This window comes from Lepisosteus oculatus, chromosome 4, assembly GCF_040954835.1.
Source record: "Lepisosteus oculatus isolate fLepOcu1 chromosome 4, fLepOcu1.hap2, whole genome shotgun sequence".
NCBI classification, from domain to species: Eukaryota; Metazoa; Chordata; class Actinopteri; order Semionotiformes; family Lepisosteidae; genus Lepisosteus; species Lepisosteus oculatus.
In genome coordinates this window covers 53,821,420-53,838,036 of record NC_090699.1, presented here as the reverse complement: position 1 = coordinate 53,838,036, position 16,617 = coordinate 53,821,420, and the positions used below count along the sequence as shown (strand labels likewise).

General features: G+C 39.2%; 1 protein-coding gene across 4 annotated transcripts in view; it reads right to left on the bottom strand.

Moving 5' to 3' along the window:
• Positions 1–16,617, bottom strand: part of LOC102693010 (sodium-coupled neutral amino acid transporter 3) — a 60,177-nt gene that overhangs the window by 27,582 nt on the left and 15,978 nt on the right. For all 4 annotated transcript variants that reach the window (XR_001478425.2, XM_015347350.2, XM_015347352.2 and 1 more), the window contains exons 2-4: positions 8,390–8,567; positions 6,187–6,280; positions 5,224–5,339 (exon numbers count right to left, since the gene is read on the bottom strand). Coding sequence is in view for 3 of the 4 variants with exons in the window: in XM_015347350.2 (XP_015202836.1) it covers positions 5,224–5,339; positions 6,187–6,280; positions 8,390–8,484 (305 nt within the window). In the remaining variant the exon portion in view is untranslated. The remainder of the gene's footprint in view (positions 1–5,223; positions 5,340–6,186; positions 6,281–8,389; positions 8,568–16,617) is intronic.

Below are 16,617 nucleotides of genomic sequence, written 5' to 3'. Positions count from 1 at the left end.
ATATATATTTCAGTCTGTCACTATTCTGCAATACAATGCAGGGATCTGACTGTGGTCCAGGAGAAACAGAAGTTTCAGCATGAAGACTTTTTATTCTGTAGGGTAAATAAAACAACGGTTACAGAACAGGGGAAGCCTTTTGACCCATAGTGAGTGTTTTACATACTGTATATTTCACCCCGCAACTCGCAACTGGCACCCCACTGAAGCTAAGCAGGGTTAAGCCTTGTCAGTCCCTGGATGGGAGACCTCCTGGGAAGCTATGGTTGCTGCTGGAAGAGGTGTTAGTGGGCCCAGCAGGGGCCACTCAGCCTGCTGTCCATGTGGGTCCTAATGCCACAGTAAAGTGACGGAAACACTATACTGTAAAAAGGCGCCATCCCTCGGATGAGGCATAAAAACGAGGTCCTGACTCTCTTTGGTCATTAAAAGTCCCAGGGCGTTTCTCGAAAAGAGTAGGGGTGTAACCCCAGCGTCCTGGCCGAATTTCCCATTGGCCCTTACCAATCACGGCCTCCTAATAATCCGCATCTATGAATTGGCTTCATCACTCTCCTCCCCACTGATAGCTGATGTTTGGTGAGCGTTCTGGCGCACTATGGCTGCCGTCGCATCATCCAAGTGGGGCCTACACATTGGTGGTGGTGGAGAGGAGACCCCATTACCTGCACTTTGAGTGGAGTGTTCAGAAATTGGCTATATAAGTTTAAGCAATTATTATTATTATTATTATTATTATTATTATTATTATTAGTTGCTATAGCAACTATTTAAATTTAGATAGAACTGATATAATATCACTATAGGTTAGAGCACATATAGATGAATATGGTACAGTATGTAGAAAAGAAAACATATTATAGGTCAAGTCAGAAAACATGCTAAAAACCTATTGAAAATTGTACAAAAAAATGTACAGTTACTTTAGCCAGGGCATTTGGTTTCCCACCTGCAACCTGTAACCAGTTACCCTCATGTGTACCCCATTATCTCAGTTATAAAGAGGTTGCCCTACTGTACCTTCACAGTGTTTGGACTCCTGTGCCTGCATCTCTAGGATTGACTATCAAACCTTTCTTCTCAACCTGCCCCACTTTCTAAAGGTCAGGCTCCTACACTCAGAGGCTTCAGTCTCTGAGGTATGAGAGGCACAGCAACTTCCCACAACCAGTCCTTTGTTTCTCTAAAAGTCAAGGAGCAGCCTTTCATATTTCCTGCGCCAAGAGGTGTCTTGGAGAGCAGCAGGTCTCGAACACACGGATCCCAGTGATCCTGAAGTTCAGTCGGTCACTCTGTCCAGTTCCCATGCCCTGAGTTATGTCGCCTCACAAGTCGGACAAGGGCCACCATTTGTTTCAGATTTGTCAACTAAAGCATCTTGTTTTCAGACCCAGACGTGGGCCCAGAGGTAGATATTTGGAATTCCTCTCAATTTACAAAAAATCTTGGCCTCGGGTGTATAGTTCTCCTGCCAAGCCTCCAAGCTACAGATAAAAAACAAAATCCAGAGGTGTATTGTTTTGCCCGTTTGTTTGCTTGGTCTCCCAAATTTGCAGTTTTTTTGTTTCTAGAAAACTGCTGAGAGGTGGTGCATACATACTGTATTTAGGTCCTCTGCCCCTGTAGGACACATCATCTGGGATTTACAAAGACACACCACCAGAGCAAAAAAAAACAGATGCCCTGCTTGCTGTTCTCATCCCTCTTTAGCAGATCATAAGACAGCTCAGCAAAGACAACAGCAGTGCTGCTCACCTCTGCTTCTACCACTGTCCAAAAGTGTAGGAAAGAGACAACCCAAAGCTGTGGAAACTGATTCTGTATCTGTGCATGATTTAAAACCTAACACATCAAACAGTACCAAACCTGATCCAAATAAAAATTATACGACTGTAAACAAAAAACGAAATTAAGTTTTAACTTTTTTTCTTATTAATAACTCCAGAAAAAAGGGTAAATAGTATTGACATAATGAGCTCTATATAGATATGGTTATTTAACAATAAAAGTTGTAATGATCATGCTCCACAAATCAAAGGTTGCAATTATAATGGGAAGATGAATATTCATTTTGCATTCTATAATTTAGGAAACGTGTCTTTTCTTTACAGACACACCTTTTATAAAGTAAGGAGAAATAACCTCTGTTTAGCAAACCAGCACAAGTGGCACCCTCACAAATGGGTACATTTCCTACAGTGTCTTTGCACAGGAGGCCTGTGAATCCACAGGCACACCAAAGTTAAGCACAAGGAATGCTATCACACAATCTAGCTGTTTCGTAAGGCATGGCTCTGCACTCCAAGACATATTGTATGTCAGTATGATGAAGGTCTACAGGTCTGGTTCTGCGGAGCCCCAGTCCAGATATGCTTACAGTATACTTACAATATAAATGATTTATAAATTACTTAATTGACCACACCACCTATTCAACTGATCATAATTAAGTTGTTCTAGGCCTTTATATACTGGTGATTTAAAAACTAAGTATAAAATCTGCTTGAGTGGGGCTCTCCAGGAACAAGGTTGGAGACTTTGTACAAACTGAAGAGGATTTTATTTTTTCAGGATATAAACAGGGATCAAAAGTTTACAAGTAGAAGTTCTCATTTTGGCTATTACTGTGTCACCACCTAGGCTGTTGTGCTTCTGATGACTCAGATCAGTGTCATGGATGAAATACAGTAAGATAAAAACTTTTATCTGTAGAAATGTCATTACATTAGGTTGTCTATACCAGAAAAGGTCTATTTCCACAAGTGTTTGGAACTAAGGGAATAAAGCTGGCCTTTACACACTCATGCTATAATTGTTCCTTGGAGAGCCATTCCAATATCACCAGGTCTTGGAAAACAAATCCCTTGACAATCTAAATTTTCTAATAAAAATAGCATTACTTAACCTTACGACATCTGCATTTTTTCATAGAACGGGATTTAGCCTTCATACAATCCATTTTTCCATCAGTATAACACTACAATATGAAAATCCAAAGGTTTTTGCTAAAGCACTGACTCCTCACTGCTGGGCTTTTGCAATATAATTGAGAATTTAAAGCACACTATAGAGCAAAAAATCTTTAATATATCAGAATCTCCCATTGAGGCTGCAGATTTCCTTTAAATTGTTACAGTTATTGCATCTACATAAGACTCCAAGGGTGCATGTGTAAGGCTTATCTCATAGTCAGAAACAACTGCTATTCTACAGGCTCAAGTCAGGAGAATGAGTGAGTCTCCTATTATAAAAGGTCATTAAATTTAATCGGTTCTTTTGCTGCATCTCCAATCCACGCTCATATTATTAAAGATCCTTTTTATACAAATCTTTTTGTTATCTTCCTACCAGGAGTTCACTGCTTTTCTCCCCCTTACCAAGCCACCCCAAAGTAAATTGTGTCTCTTATGTATATTTTGTTGCTTTTTGAAATCGAAATGGATCTTAAAGTTCCATCTAAAAGCAGAGTAAATACAGTGTAAAGTATTCCTTGGTAAGAATTGGCATTCAGCGAGAGATTTGATTCCCAGTCAGGTGGAAACCACTGCAATGAGATATCCTCTAAACTGTGAGGAATCAGAAAGCAATATTCTGGGAGCTGTGGCTAAGGATCTGCGCCTGTGGCTGGAAGGTTGCCGGTTTGTATCACCCGGCTGGCACAGGAATCCTACTCCGTTGGACCCCTGAGCAAGGCCCTTAACCCCAACCACTCCAGGTGTGCCGTATACAGTAAATGGCTGACCCTGCACTCTGACCCCAAGCTTCTCTGTCTGTGTGTCTCATGGAGGGTAAGTTGGGGTATGTGAAAAAGTCAAATTCCTAATGCAAGAAATTATATATGGGAAATAAAGTGATCTCTCTCAATGGAGCAGTTCTTGATCCACTGTAGTAGGTTTCCCTTCAGCAATGGACAAGTGCTATAGATACTTCACGAGGCCATAAAAGGAAAGGCCAGACCGCTGCTTGCAGCAAAGGGGAACTATTTTCTGTCGCATTTTGGGCACTTACAAAGGTTTGCGTTAAAAGATTGTAGTGAAAACCAGTAACGGTAATAACAGTGGCTTCAAGAGACATTTCTGTGGCTAGTCTGATATAACCTTGACTCAAGACATTTCTTGCTGGTTTACAGAGGATGGCGCTACTTACTCTGCTCTGGCCCCTTCCCCTCTCCATTCCCCATACCCCACCAAGAGCACAGCTTCAGCCCTCACATTCCTTGGAGCTCAGCTCTGCCCTTACGCCGAAGGTCGTAGTGATTTCAGCTCCCCCATCTGTGCGCCCCTCGTGTGATAAAGAGAGGAAGCCTGCATCCAAAGCCCTGAAACTCTCAAAAATATTTCCTTTCCATTATTTAACCTTTTGCAAACTAAAGCAGAACACACACAAGGAGTGGGGTTGGGGATCCTTCAGGGGAGGGAAATGTCAGAATGTGCTAGTTTCTACTGAGATTGGACTCTTGTCGATAGACAACTCTAGGGAAGAAAATATGCAGACAAATGAGTGAAGATTTTCTCTCTGTCTGTCCCTGAAGTTTAAAAGAAACAAAGAAGGGACAGTGCCAAATCTTTAGCAGTTGAAGCTAAACCCAGAGTTTTCATTACATAACAGCATTATTTCACTAATCTGAGCACTGCGTTAAAGAACGCACTGATTCTGCCCAGTAATAGCAAATAGTAGTTCAGGGATCATCTCAGGAGTCTGTGCAAGTGGGTTCATGCAGATTTGGAAATGTAATATAAATAATAGTTTTAAGTGTTTGTCATACACACTTGGACGGAGTGCCTTTTAGGAGAACCATTGGAATTAGTCTTATTGAAATTGATTAGAACTTCTTAATACTTTTAAAGATTGCTTTTTTCTTATTATTATGCTGCTTTTCATTATTAATAGATAATTATGTTGTTCTAATTAAATATATCATGAATGACTATAGTAAAATATATGTGGTATAATATACCGTGAATATTTAAACAGAAAGGCACAGAATGCAGACTTTGTACTGTGTACCCCACTGTTACACTACAGGGAAAGAAAGGAGAATACAAGAAAAGCTTTGCAATTCTTTGCACAGGTAGCGAAAGAGTTTCAGAGGATCAGGGAACTAAACAGCCAGACTCCATGTTGCTTGGCAGAGAGGGGCCACTAGTTTGAGTTGGGTCAAAAAGGCAAAACTGACAGGGCTTGATTCACTTTACCACACTATTCATACAGTACATTACTTACAGGAACAGGACAATGCCAGTGTTGGCCATAGCGTATGCCAGCCCCAGGATCCCACTGCCCATGATGGCATTGCCCAGGTTGAAGACAGACATGCCAAAGGAGGTCTTTCCATCAAACTGAAAATGAATAGGATCATTTTTATTTGATTGAATTTAACCTCAAAACCGGGACTTACAGATACTTTACACAACCTTAGCAAAACCTTTACTGGTTAAGAGAGCTGAACTAAACCAAAAACAGACTGAACTTTTGGATAAACTGAAACGCTAATTGTTCCTGTCTTAATTAAACTTGGTTTTCTATTTTTCCTTTTCGTACAATGTTCCAATATGTTCAGCTCATAGTATGCGCTTGGTAAATATTCTGTATACTAATTAGGATTTCAATATAATTCAATATTATTTCAATATTCTAACCACAAAGCAGACCTTTAAAAAAATGAAGGCAATGACTTTGCAGACTTTTAGGTGGGTTAGTTTCAGAACCTACCTCTTTCTTGTCTGTGGGAGCCCAGTTTGGTTGTTAAGTTGCAACAAAAAAATTCATATACTGGCTACTGAGCGCAACATATTCTCTTAATATTTAATTGAGCACAGGGTGAACAGAAACAAACCATATCAAAGACACAAAAAGAATCATGTCATGAACAGGGTAACCGAATAAAGGCTTTTGTATTCAATATTTATCTAACTGATTCAATCATCGTTGACATGATAGTACCAATGCAATATACATTGTAGGGCATTGTCCTAGCATTATCTAGTTACATAGTAATCCATTATAACTTATCATAAATCTAGCGTTTGGTGTTGCAAAACTTAAATTACATCTGTTTGTTTGCATTCATTGGGCTTATACTGCACGCTTCTAAATAACCTGATGACAATACCGATTCCTGGGTGTTTAATCTGAAATGTTTGCATACACAGTATACAGTGACGTTGTCCATTTCAAGTAACTCACATCGGTGAAGCGGGTTGGCTTTTTGCCCTCGGTGCTGGGGAGGAACTCCTCACTCTCTGCTAAATTCCCTTCTGCATCTTCAAACCTGCGGGGACTGAAAGTGCAAACTACAGTAAAAAAAAAAGGACCTGCAAGAAAAATAGCCAGCACTACTTTTAACCGGGTGTTTCAGAATTGTTATGGATTGGATATTATGTATTCAAATTCTTCTATATTGTTCTCCAGTAAAATAAAAAAACGTTTTGTTTAGATTGTTTGCTCTTAGTATTCAGCATATATTGTTAAACATTTGACCACAGCTCTCAAAGTTATTCCTCTCAAAGAAAATTGAGAGAAAAAGTATCCTGTCATGCAAAGGAGGAAATAAGAACATTCTTAGATTTCTCTCCACCTACTAGAGTGTGATTTTAAAACATTTTAAATGCTTTTAATGAAAATTATATAAGTCTTTGTTCTCAGTTTACAAAAATACATTTACCAAATGTCCTTTTCATCTTTTCACATGGGCTATTACAAATCATTCACCTTTCAGAACATAACTGACCTCTCCTTGGGCTGTTTACATGAAACCAGGCTGTCATTGTTTTCCTTAATTCCTTGCATGCAAAGCTTCACATTTCAGTCATATGTCTTATCATGAGACAGACAATGTACTGAAAAAGCCCAGTCACATCCCAGTCTAAAAGAAATTCCAAGTTTCTAGCTCTCCCTAAACATTATTTAACATAAAGTAGTATTTTGCTTCTATGCTCTAAAACAAAAAGACAATCATCTTTTATTTACTTTATTTTCAATTTTTAAAACAGAACATTTCTGCCTCAGAAATATTTACATCTTTTACACAAAAAGTTAGTCACATAGACTGGGTCCTTGAATTAAGCAGTTTAAATTAATGCTGAAGAAAATATTTTTTTACTGAAGGGACAGAATGCTAGAGCTTCCATACATAAGAAACCATCTTTAAGTCAACATCTATTAGTACTGAAAGCTAAGGAACAAAAGCTTAGTTTTAAAAGGCTAGTGAACTGTTTCAAATCAGTCTTAATGCTGAGAACCAAGTGCTGCTTTCAAAATCCTTCACTTTCAATTCCTGCCTCACTTAAACTTTAGATTTAGATTAGTTTAGATTTAGATTTAAAAAAGTGATTTACAATTCCCTACACTGAAAGGAAAGCAGCCTTATTTAAAACATTTAGTGTCAGGGTGAAAGTCACTCATTAACACTTTAGGAACATAAGAAAGGTTATAAATAACAAAAAAAAAACAATCTGATGTCTTTGTTTGCCAATAAATTGATGCAAAGAACTCATCTAGCTACGTATTTCTTAAAATATCATGACTTGGTAGCTTCTTACAGACTCCCACAGTCCTTAGTGCCCTCTGTCCTCATGCAAAGTGGTTTTAAAAGCATTTCCTCCTCAGTTTTTCACTTATTTCCTGTGGTTTGTGTTGCATTTTTTAATCTGTAGAAGCCCACTCATTTGACTTTGTCAGTGCCTTTGAGGATTTTTGTATAATTGAATCAGCTTCCCTCTGTTAGCCTTCTGTGTTCAAGACTAAAAAGGTTGAGTTATTTTAGCCTCTGAGTGCTAGACATTCTTTTAGGCCAGGAAATGTATCTGTTGGCTTTTCTCTGGACTGATTCCAGAGCAGCACTTTTTTCTAACATGATCTAAATGAACTGTTATTAGCATGCTGTAAAACTTACAACAGTAAAACATAACATTTCTCTTGATTTAATTTAATCACTAAATTATATATCCTAACATTCTTGCTTGGCTATTTATTGAATCTCCACATTGTCATGAGAAGCAGAGTGATATATCAACCCCTTTCATAGTAGTTTCTTCAGGCTTGCATTCCTTGTTCATTTTTTGCTATTTGCGTAAAAAAGTACGCATTTGTTCACATTACATTAAATCTATCGTGTGTTTTCTCAGTCTTGAATTTTGCCTCAGTCTTTTTAAATGTCTTAAACTGCTTCTGTTATGTGGACTTGACCCCCCTATTTTGGTATCATCTGAAGTCTTGACTAATTTATTAACTACACCAGAATCTAGATTTCTGAAGCGAAGCAGTCCTGATACATTTACTATCACTCTTAACACGAGAAAATTGCTTTCAGAATTAAAAAGCACACCCCAAAAAAGCTACTAGCTTCTTTAAGGGACTGACAAATGGTACGATCGTGAACGCTGCTTACTGGTCGTCCTCCGGCAGCATTTTGACTGGCATGGTCATGTCCTCGCAGTGCTTTCCATTGGGTATGATGCTCATCTCGGACTCAGCAGTCTCCATGGCTCCTGCTTGTACTTCCAACCCACTAAAGCCCAGGTTCCTTCCAACACCAAGAAGTGGGTGTTCTTACTTTTTCCTAGGGACTGTAACAAAGAAACAATAATTAATAACAGTGCCACCCTGCTCACGAACTGGTATACTCTATACCACAAGCTGGTTGCCAGTGAGTGTTTGGTTTCCTTTGACCATCCTGTTAATCTACAACCACACCCTGAACAATGCAATATAATGTGTGCTGCGCAGCAGTATTTACAGAAGGTGTTTCTTCAGTCTGTCAATGGCAATTGTTACGTTCCTCAGCTGTTCTCATGCTGATGTATTTGCGTAAGTTCTCAGTTATTTCCATTTCCCATTTCATACAGTTACTTTTATTGTAAGAATGAATAATGCCAAGCATTTCCTGTTGCTATTCGTGCCAAAGGCTGTCCAAGCACTTCACACACAGGACACACTTCCATTGATACAGCAAATAAGTAGAGAAAGTCCATCTCCAAGACCGAATGAAGGATGAACTTTACTATGACAACAAAGACCAACTAGTAAGGCTGTCTTGTTCCCAAGTGGAAATTTAGCAAGGACACAACACAGTTGGCACCCTTTCTCTTATGTACAGTGCCATGCAATATTTAATAGCTAACACTCATGACCTAGGTTTATCATATGGCACAATGTGTCCTTGTCACAATAATGAAGAATTGGTTTTGAAATTGTGGTCCTAAAGGATTAGTGCCACCTACAGGTTTACAGGTTAGACACCTATAGTCCTCATCCCAGGACTGACCATGGTCTGGATACATTGTGGTAAATAGAACATGAAAGAAAAACACACCATCTATGCAACACATAATCTTAAGAAGTCCAACCTAATCTATGGTAACATGGTGAGTTTGAAAAATAGCTGAGAGAAAAATATCCAAGTTAAGGCAAGACAGGTAAGCTGCACCATTATCACATGTGGAAGTTTAGCAAACCTAACAAGATAGTCTCATTGTTCTTAAACGTTGTATAAGAAACAGACAGCAAAGTTCTAATAAGACAGGGCTATGTTTTGGATGGAGTCAAAATTACATTAGTAGTATCAATCGATGACAAGGCAATAAAGTCCCTGCAATGAATGAGTTTAAAGTTCACCCTTTATATTTTTTAATAATTAAAAATCAAACTCCAAAACACAAAAAAGCACACATAAAAATAATGAACAGTGCTACCAAAGAAATGTGGCAGTGTTAATATGTAAATAGTTTTACAATACAGCACATGGTAGTTCTTTTAAGTACTGAACTGAATCAAACCAATTTGATTAAACTTTCAGAAAAGAAAATCAGAATGAATAATACTGTCAAGTACATTTAAGAAATGGGATAGCCATTACTGTATATACAGTATGGATACTGTAAATGTGTGAGTTTACCCGTTTTGTTTCATTGTGTTCAGTTATGACACCCTTCAGTACACTGGTGACACAGATGATAAATATTCTAGCTTTAAGTCACTTTACAATTACAATAAAAGAAGGACTAGTACTGTATCATGGTAAAAAAAACATGCAAGGTAAAAAAGTGTTCTACTGCCCCAAACCATTTAAATCTGTTTACACAAATAGACAAAGACTCCAATAGCAAGTGAGACATTAGATAACTTAAAAATACCAGTTCCCTCAGCTTTTACTTCAGCGGAGATGTCCACCCTAGATCAAACCCAGGAACAGGCGGCAGAGGAATACACAGGGTCTGTCTCTTGCATCAACAAGCTGCTCTTTTCTAATCGATCTGACAACTGATTTTTTTCTTCTTTTGGAAAAAACACAAGTGGTGTCGACATTTGGATATTAAAGCTTTAGGAATCGCTTTCCACGGTTTCCATTCTCATGAATTGGACACACCATTGCATCCCAACCTCTATTCTTCCTTCTCAGTCCAAAAAATCTGCTGGCTAATGACACGCACTTCCAGGTTTCCTGAAGGTGTCCCAGCTAATTTATAAAAGGACTGTCTTGATTGACCATTCCAATTGCAGCAAAAGGGTCATTTGATTGAGTTCCTCCATAAACAAGCGGACTCTGAACCAGCAGGACCCTGCGAGATGAAAAGCTGCAGAACCAGCTCTGACCAGCTCAGAACTAGTTCTGGCCATTGCTGGCCTCTCTTTGTGCTTCAGTTTTGTTTTCCTCTTTTAATTAGGAAGGACTTAACATAAAGCCAGCATTCTCAGTGCTTTAAACCTTTTCCTGGCACAGTCCTCAGGTTCCCTCCAACTTCTCCTTTTAAATGTGTAGCTGTTTTTAAAATTATTATTATACATCAAACAGCCAGGGAGGTGAAGCAGCGATGGTACATCTGAAAACCCTGCCGCGTTTCCTTCACTCCCCCCTGTTACCGGTTCCCCAAGCCCCGTTATGTGCCTTACTGCACAGTTAGGGCCTTCTGTTCGCCTGGCTAAAACTGGGCAACGTGGATGGGCAGCAAAAACACCACACACAATGGCGCACGTTGTGTCGTTTCCTGGGAACTGCCAGGGAAACAGTGGAGCTATTATATCAGCAGCATTATACTGCTGGGCCCCCTTGGCTGGTGCTTGCAGAGCCACTCGAGGGCTGAAAAGGTAATTCATTTTTGCCTAATTGAAAAGACGGCAACCTTAAATCCAGCTCCCACCAGGACCTCAGCTCACGCAGCACACGCTGGGACAGCAAAGCTGGGCTCCCTCCCTTGTGGACTGGGCCACCCAGCCCTCCCCGAGCTCCCCCACTCACAGGCAAAGACAGATAGCTGAGTAATTCAGGCTTGGAAAAACGTGAGGTCTTGGCAGGACTAGAGGCTCTCTCTATCAAGCAGGCCTCAGGCCTGGTGGACACAGACAACAACCTCCTACACAATGTGAGAGGTAAGTGTATACGCTCACAGTGCAGCCATCAGCAAGGCGACAAATATACAGTATGTCAGCACGCTCACTCTAAAGGGACCTATGATCAACGGTACGGGAGTTCTATTGCTTTCCAAAACCAAAACTTGCTCCGCCATCTGCCTGCAAAGAAGATAAACCAAAGCTACCTGTGCTGGAAAACATACCTCCGTAAAAAGGAACCTATGTGCAGCAGAAAAGATTTGGCATGAAGAAAAGATTCAATCTCTGTAAAAGGACAGTGGAGGAGGACAGAGGGACCTAGAGAACCATGTCCCTGTCTTCCTATATGGCCTCTGTGTAGCCCTCTGTCGTGTTGATTTATTACTACCACTGTATATTTAGACTGCCAGAAATAAATACAAAAACAGTGTTATTAAAAGATCAGGGTCTAGGGGTGGGTATTTATATAAAGCTGTTTATTTATATGGCCCTTTTTTTACAAATGTCCTGGCAGCCAGACTGGTCACAGGACCAGCTCTTAGCTAGGTGAGAGCTGGGTAGGTCAGGGTTGTGGCAGTTTCTGCAAGACCAGTTCCAGTGGACTTTTCAACCCTCATGCTTTTCAACCCAGTAAAACTGGGGACAATACATTTCTAATTCCCCCTCTGATTTCCAGCCGATAGGATGTCGTGAGTTCTTGTCATGAGATCTATTCTGTGAAAACAGAGCATATGTTCAGTTCACCGCCCTATTAACAGGCAAAGTGAGTTGAAGAAAGAACAACAGTTTTAATTGTGGTGAACTGAGAGTCAGCAGAGCTTTCTAAAACATTTAGTTAAATTATAATAAACTGAAAGTCTATTGTTAAAGTGCAGTAATGATATAATCATCAGTTTTATTACAGTAATACTGCAATAATCAATTAAGAATGCAATAGATTTATAGCTTTTGCAGTTAACATTTCCTTTCAGGCTACATCTCAATACCAAGGAGCAAAATGGATTCCTTGTTCTCCAGTAACTAGAATGTATAAGCAACAGAAATTGAAGGTCTAGCCTCCTTCTACACTGTAATCTACTGTAGACGGGGTTCATTAGGGTTCATTGTCTACAAAAAGCAATCATGTGCAGGCAGGAATGTTTCATTTTTACTTATCTGTTCTGCTATTGAAACACAATAAAAATTTAACTCTGTAGCTCTAGCAATATGAGATGACTTCCCTCAAAGACACAGACTCTGTATATGAAATGTCATTGTATCAAGAACACAACAGCGCATTCTCCAACAAGATGCTACACTAAGTACCAAGATTTAACCAGGTTAATTTTGGAATTGAAAACACATTATGGCTTTGTCACCGTGAATATGGTATAAGTTTAGCAATTTTACTAAAAAGCTATTTAATGTAACATACGTACTACCACCTATTCATCATTTTGCAAGGTACTGATTATCCTAATACAGATGTCATTGACAGATTACCAGGCTTTTCCTTTTTAACACTTTCCCATTTTTACAGTCTTTTTTACAAGCCAATTGGCTACTGTGAAATTAAATAAGGGAACAAAAGTGTGTTTCTTTTTCAGTGTGAACTATAATTACATAAAGCTGCTAAATAAGATGGTCAGTGTTATGCTTATTTTTGCAGCTGCCTTTCTAGCATTATGTAAGATAAACCAAAATGGCAGTGGTGTCCATTTATTTTACTTGTGTGCTGCTGTGTCAAGGGGCTTTCTCCTGTTGTGGGCAGCTGCTACACCGTGATTGGAACAGAAGGCAAATGTCCCCAGGGGTCCAGCACTAACAACAGCACAAAAGCAATGGGTTACATAACAGAGAACGGGTTCCTTTTCTATATGGATGCAAATCAATTCCCAGTTCCCCCCACAAGTGTTATGCTGTGGTTGTTTGCTCCACTCCAAACCCCTGACTCTTTCGTGAATGAAAACAGCCCAAACCGGATGCCCTTGTACATTTCGATTTTTGAAATTAAGAGAGCTGAGCACAGGAGACAGGTTCATTTGGTGAGTCTAATCCAGGCCTAATGCGATTGTGCTGGTTTCAGCACAGTGAATATTAATTTAGCCAGACGTATAATCACTCATGCCTCACAGCCCCTACAATATCGCCTCTTGCTCCTTAAAGAACCTCTAGCTGAAATGAGCAGAGATACACAGTGTTTTGTTCCTGATTACACTGTCACATCGGTGACTACAGGAATAATCTGCCTGCATTACACCATAGGATGTGATCAAGGCTTCTAGTCTCTAAGCTTCATTAAGTGTACCACAATATCCTGGGCATTTGATAAGTTAAAGGGGCTCTAGTTTATCATTAGGGATGAAGGATTAGCTAAGCCCTGCAGCAAAACAAGCGTCACTGCCTCTCACATCATAAAAAGGACTATTTTTTGCAGGTTTCCATGGAAAGCTCAGCTGTGGTATTTTTTGTTTGCCAGAGAAATGTTGAGCTGACAATTCCTCTGATGGCAATACTTTTTGTCACCCAGGGCTGGGAGACACAGGTGAACTAGGAACTGTAAGCAGGAAAAAGTAGAAAAAATCAAACTGCTGGTCCGGTGCTCCACAGAGAAATAACACAGAAGATGCAGCTACAGAGGCTTACGGAAATTGGAGGGAAAGGAATCTTAAGATGATGTGCTCATCCTCTCAGCTCAGGAGGTGGGATAAAGAAATACAGGGAAGGAAATGAACAGTACTGCGCAGGGGAGGTTGTCTAGATCTCGCAAAACTGAGTAACAGAACCTTCTCTCATCCTTAGTGCTGATTCATTCAATTCATTTTCAATGCAGGAAGTGGAATAGAAAGATTAAAAGATTACAGATTGCTCCATTTACTGATGAGCTGCCAATAGACACATAATAGACAAGAAAGGCTCATGCAAACATTTCCTGCAGATAGCAAAATGGCTGACACTGGGATCTGTATGCGCTTATATTACAAAACTAACAAGCAGGGAAGATTTTGTGGAGAAGCAAATTAGGATAAACAATGACTGTGTCTCGTCAGGGTCCCATATGTTATTAAAATAATGTTAGCATATTGTAATTTTAGAAAAAAGGGTGTTTTCATAAATGACCTGATAAAAAAACTTTAGAAATGTACAAAAGCTTCCAAAAAGCTATGTTTTCTATAAAAACTATTGTAAAAACAATTATAGACAAGCTATATTCAAGTGGTGCCCACATTTTGAAACGATCACTGGTTTATTGCGGAATAGAGTTTATTCTAGAGTGGATAGATAAGGTGCAATACTGTCCCTTGCTTATAAAAGAAAATCTCCAGATTTTGGTTTCCTGGGATGCTCTGAGGAATGATATATACTTGAGATATGGCAAGTGTTCTTTCCAAACTTCAGCATTCCAACAGATATGAGATTAACCTTCAAATAACCTTGGTGTTCTACAAGAATTGAAAATTTTATTAATCTTTCCGAATGTGCTCAGAAGGCAGCATGTTGTGCAAATGTGAGATTTTGTTACAGGCAAATTTGCTCTCAGTGGGGAATGTCACGTACATTTGTACATATTTATTCACAACACGAAAATGGTTAGGTTAGTTAGTTAAAAGGAACAGATGGTCCTGATTTAATACTTTATATGTAAGAGTTATTATATGTTCCATAACTATAAATATTGATGGGTGAAAATAATTGATCTATAAAACTAAAAATCAACACGTGCAGTCTATAATAGAACACATACATATGAAAGAGGCAACAGTACCTTCTTTAAACAACACGAATAAATATTTCAGTAATTAAAACACATATTTGGTTGATATATTATCTGTATCTTTTGACTACAATCCATTATTAATTATAGAAAAAAATATATTTTTTTCATTCATCCACCCCATCAGAAAGCCTCATGTTCCTAGTAAAGGCAGTAGTAACCCAGAGTCTAGCCTGAAAGCACAGGGCACAGGGCAGTACTACACCTCTCTGGACAGGACAGAAAGGTGGGAGGAAACTGGTCTTGGACAGCCAAGACATGAATTGAACCCAGGATCTGAGAGATGTGTATCTTCGGCTACGGACACTCTACCTGAAAGGATTACATTTTCTTAGTTATCATAGGACCACCCATACAGTGTTTAAAAAAACATTACACAAAAGCAGAACTGCTGTTTAGTCATGTGATTGTCACTCTGTTTTCTTAAAGAGATTTGATTTTTCTAAACAGCTGTATAATTAGATTGGTTCTGTCTGCACTAAAGGTCACAGGGACACCTCCTATGATGCACTTGGTAATTGGTCTGTTCAAGGAATAGCAGGTGTCTGCAGTATCTGAAATGGCAGGCATGTGATCACCTTTATGAATCATTTAAAACTGCCCTTCTGTTTGCAATGTTTTGGTATTAAAGTAATGCAAACACAAGATACAAACAACACAATAACATTTACAAATTATTATTTTCAATCAGTGATTTCTTAGATCCCTTCATTTTATATATCCTATCCCTCTGGATCCCTAGCACTGACCACCATAATGCATTTAAAAGTGGACATCTATATGAGGGCAAGTAGGACTGTTTGCAAACATTGAATATCTTTCACAGGTATGCCTGTCCAATAAACCCACTGAAGGAGAATAACTTAACAATAGTTAAGTTAACAATAACAATTGTTAACAATACTTAAGTATTTAACAATACTATAATTTTGAGAATTTAACAATACTAATGTAACAAACTTAACAACAGTTAAGTTTCTTTAACAATAGTTAAGTTAAGCTAGTCTGAAAAAGGTACAACAGCGACTGCACGTTCTGCAGTGCTTAAACAAAATGCAGTATGAGGAAGCAGTTCATCATGAACTTTTACCACAGCAGCACAGAAAGTATCTTCACCAGTGGTATCACTGTGTGGTACAGCAATTCTACCATACATGATAAAGACTCACTACAAAGGGGTGTGGCAGCGGCACAGAGGATTATACTATGCAATTTACCATCAATTGGAGAGATTCACACCATCCACTGTCTCAGTGAAGGCCAATCCATCATTCAGGATCCCAACTGTTACGATCCCTGCCTCCCGGCAACGGAGGAGGCAGAAGTAGGCTTAGCCCCTATCCATCAGTTCACCTATCAGTTTTCCCATTCACCACCACACCCCCGTCTCATCCTACTTAAACACCTGTCCTTCCCTACCTCGTTGCTCAGTATTGGTTTTCCCTTTCGAGCTTCCTGGTTGCGCTACTTCTACTCTGTGTTCGTCTTGGCTTTCGGTTTGCGGTTTTTCCCTTTGGACTTCGGCTTTTCAGATC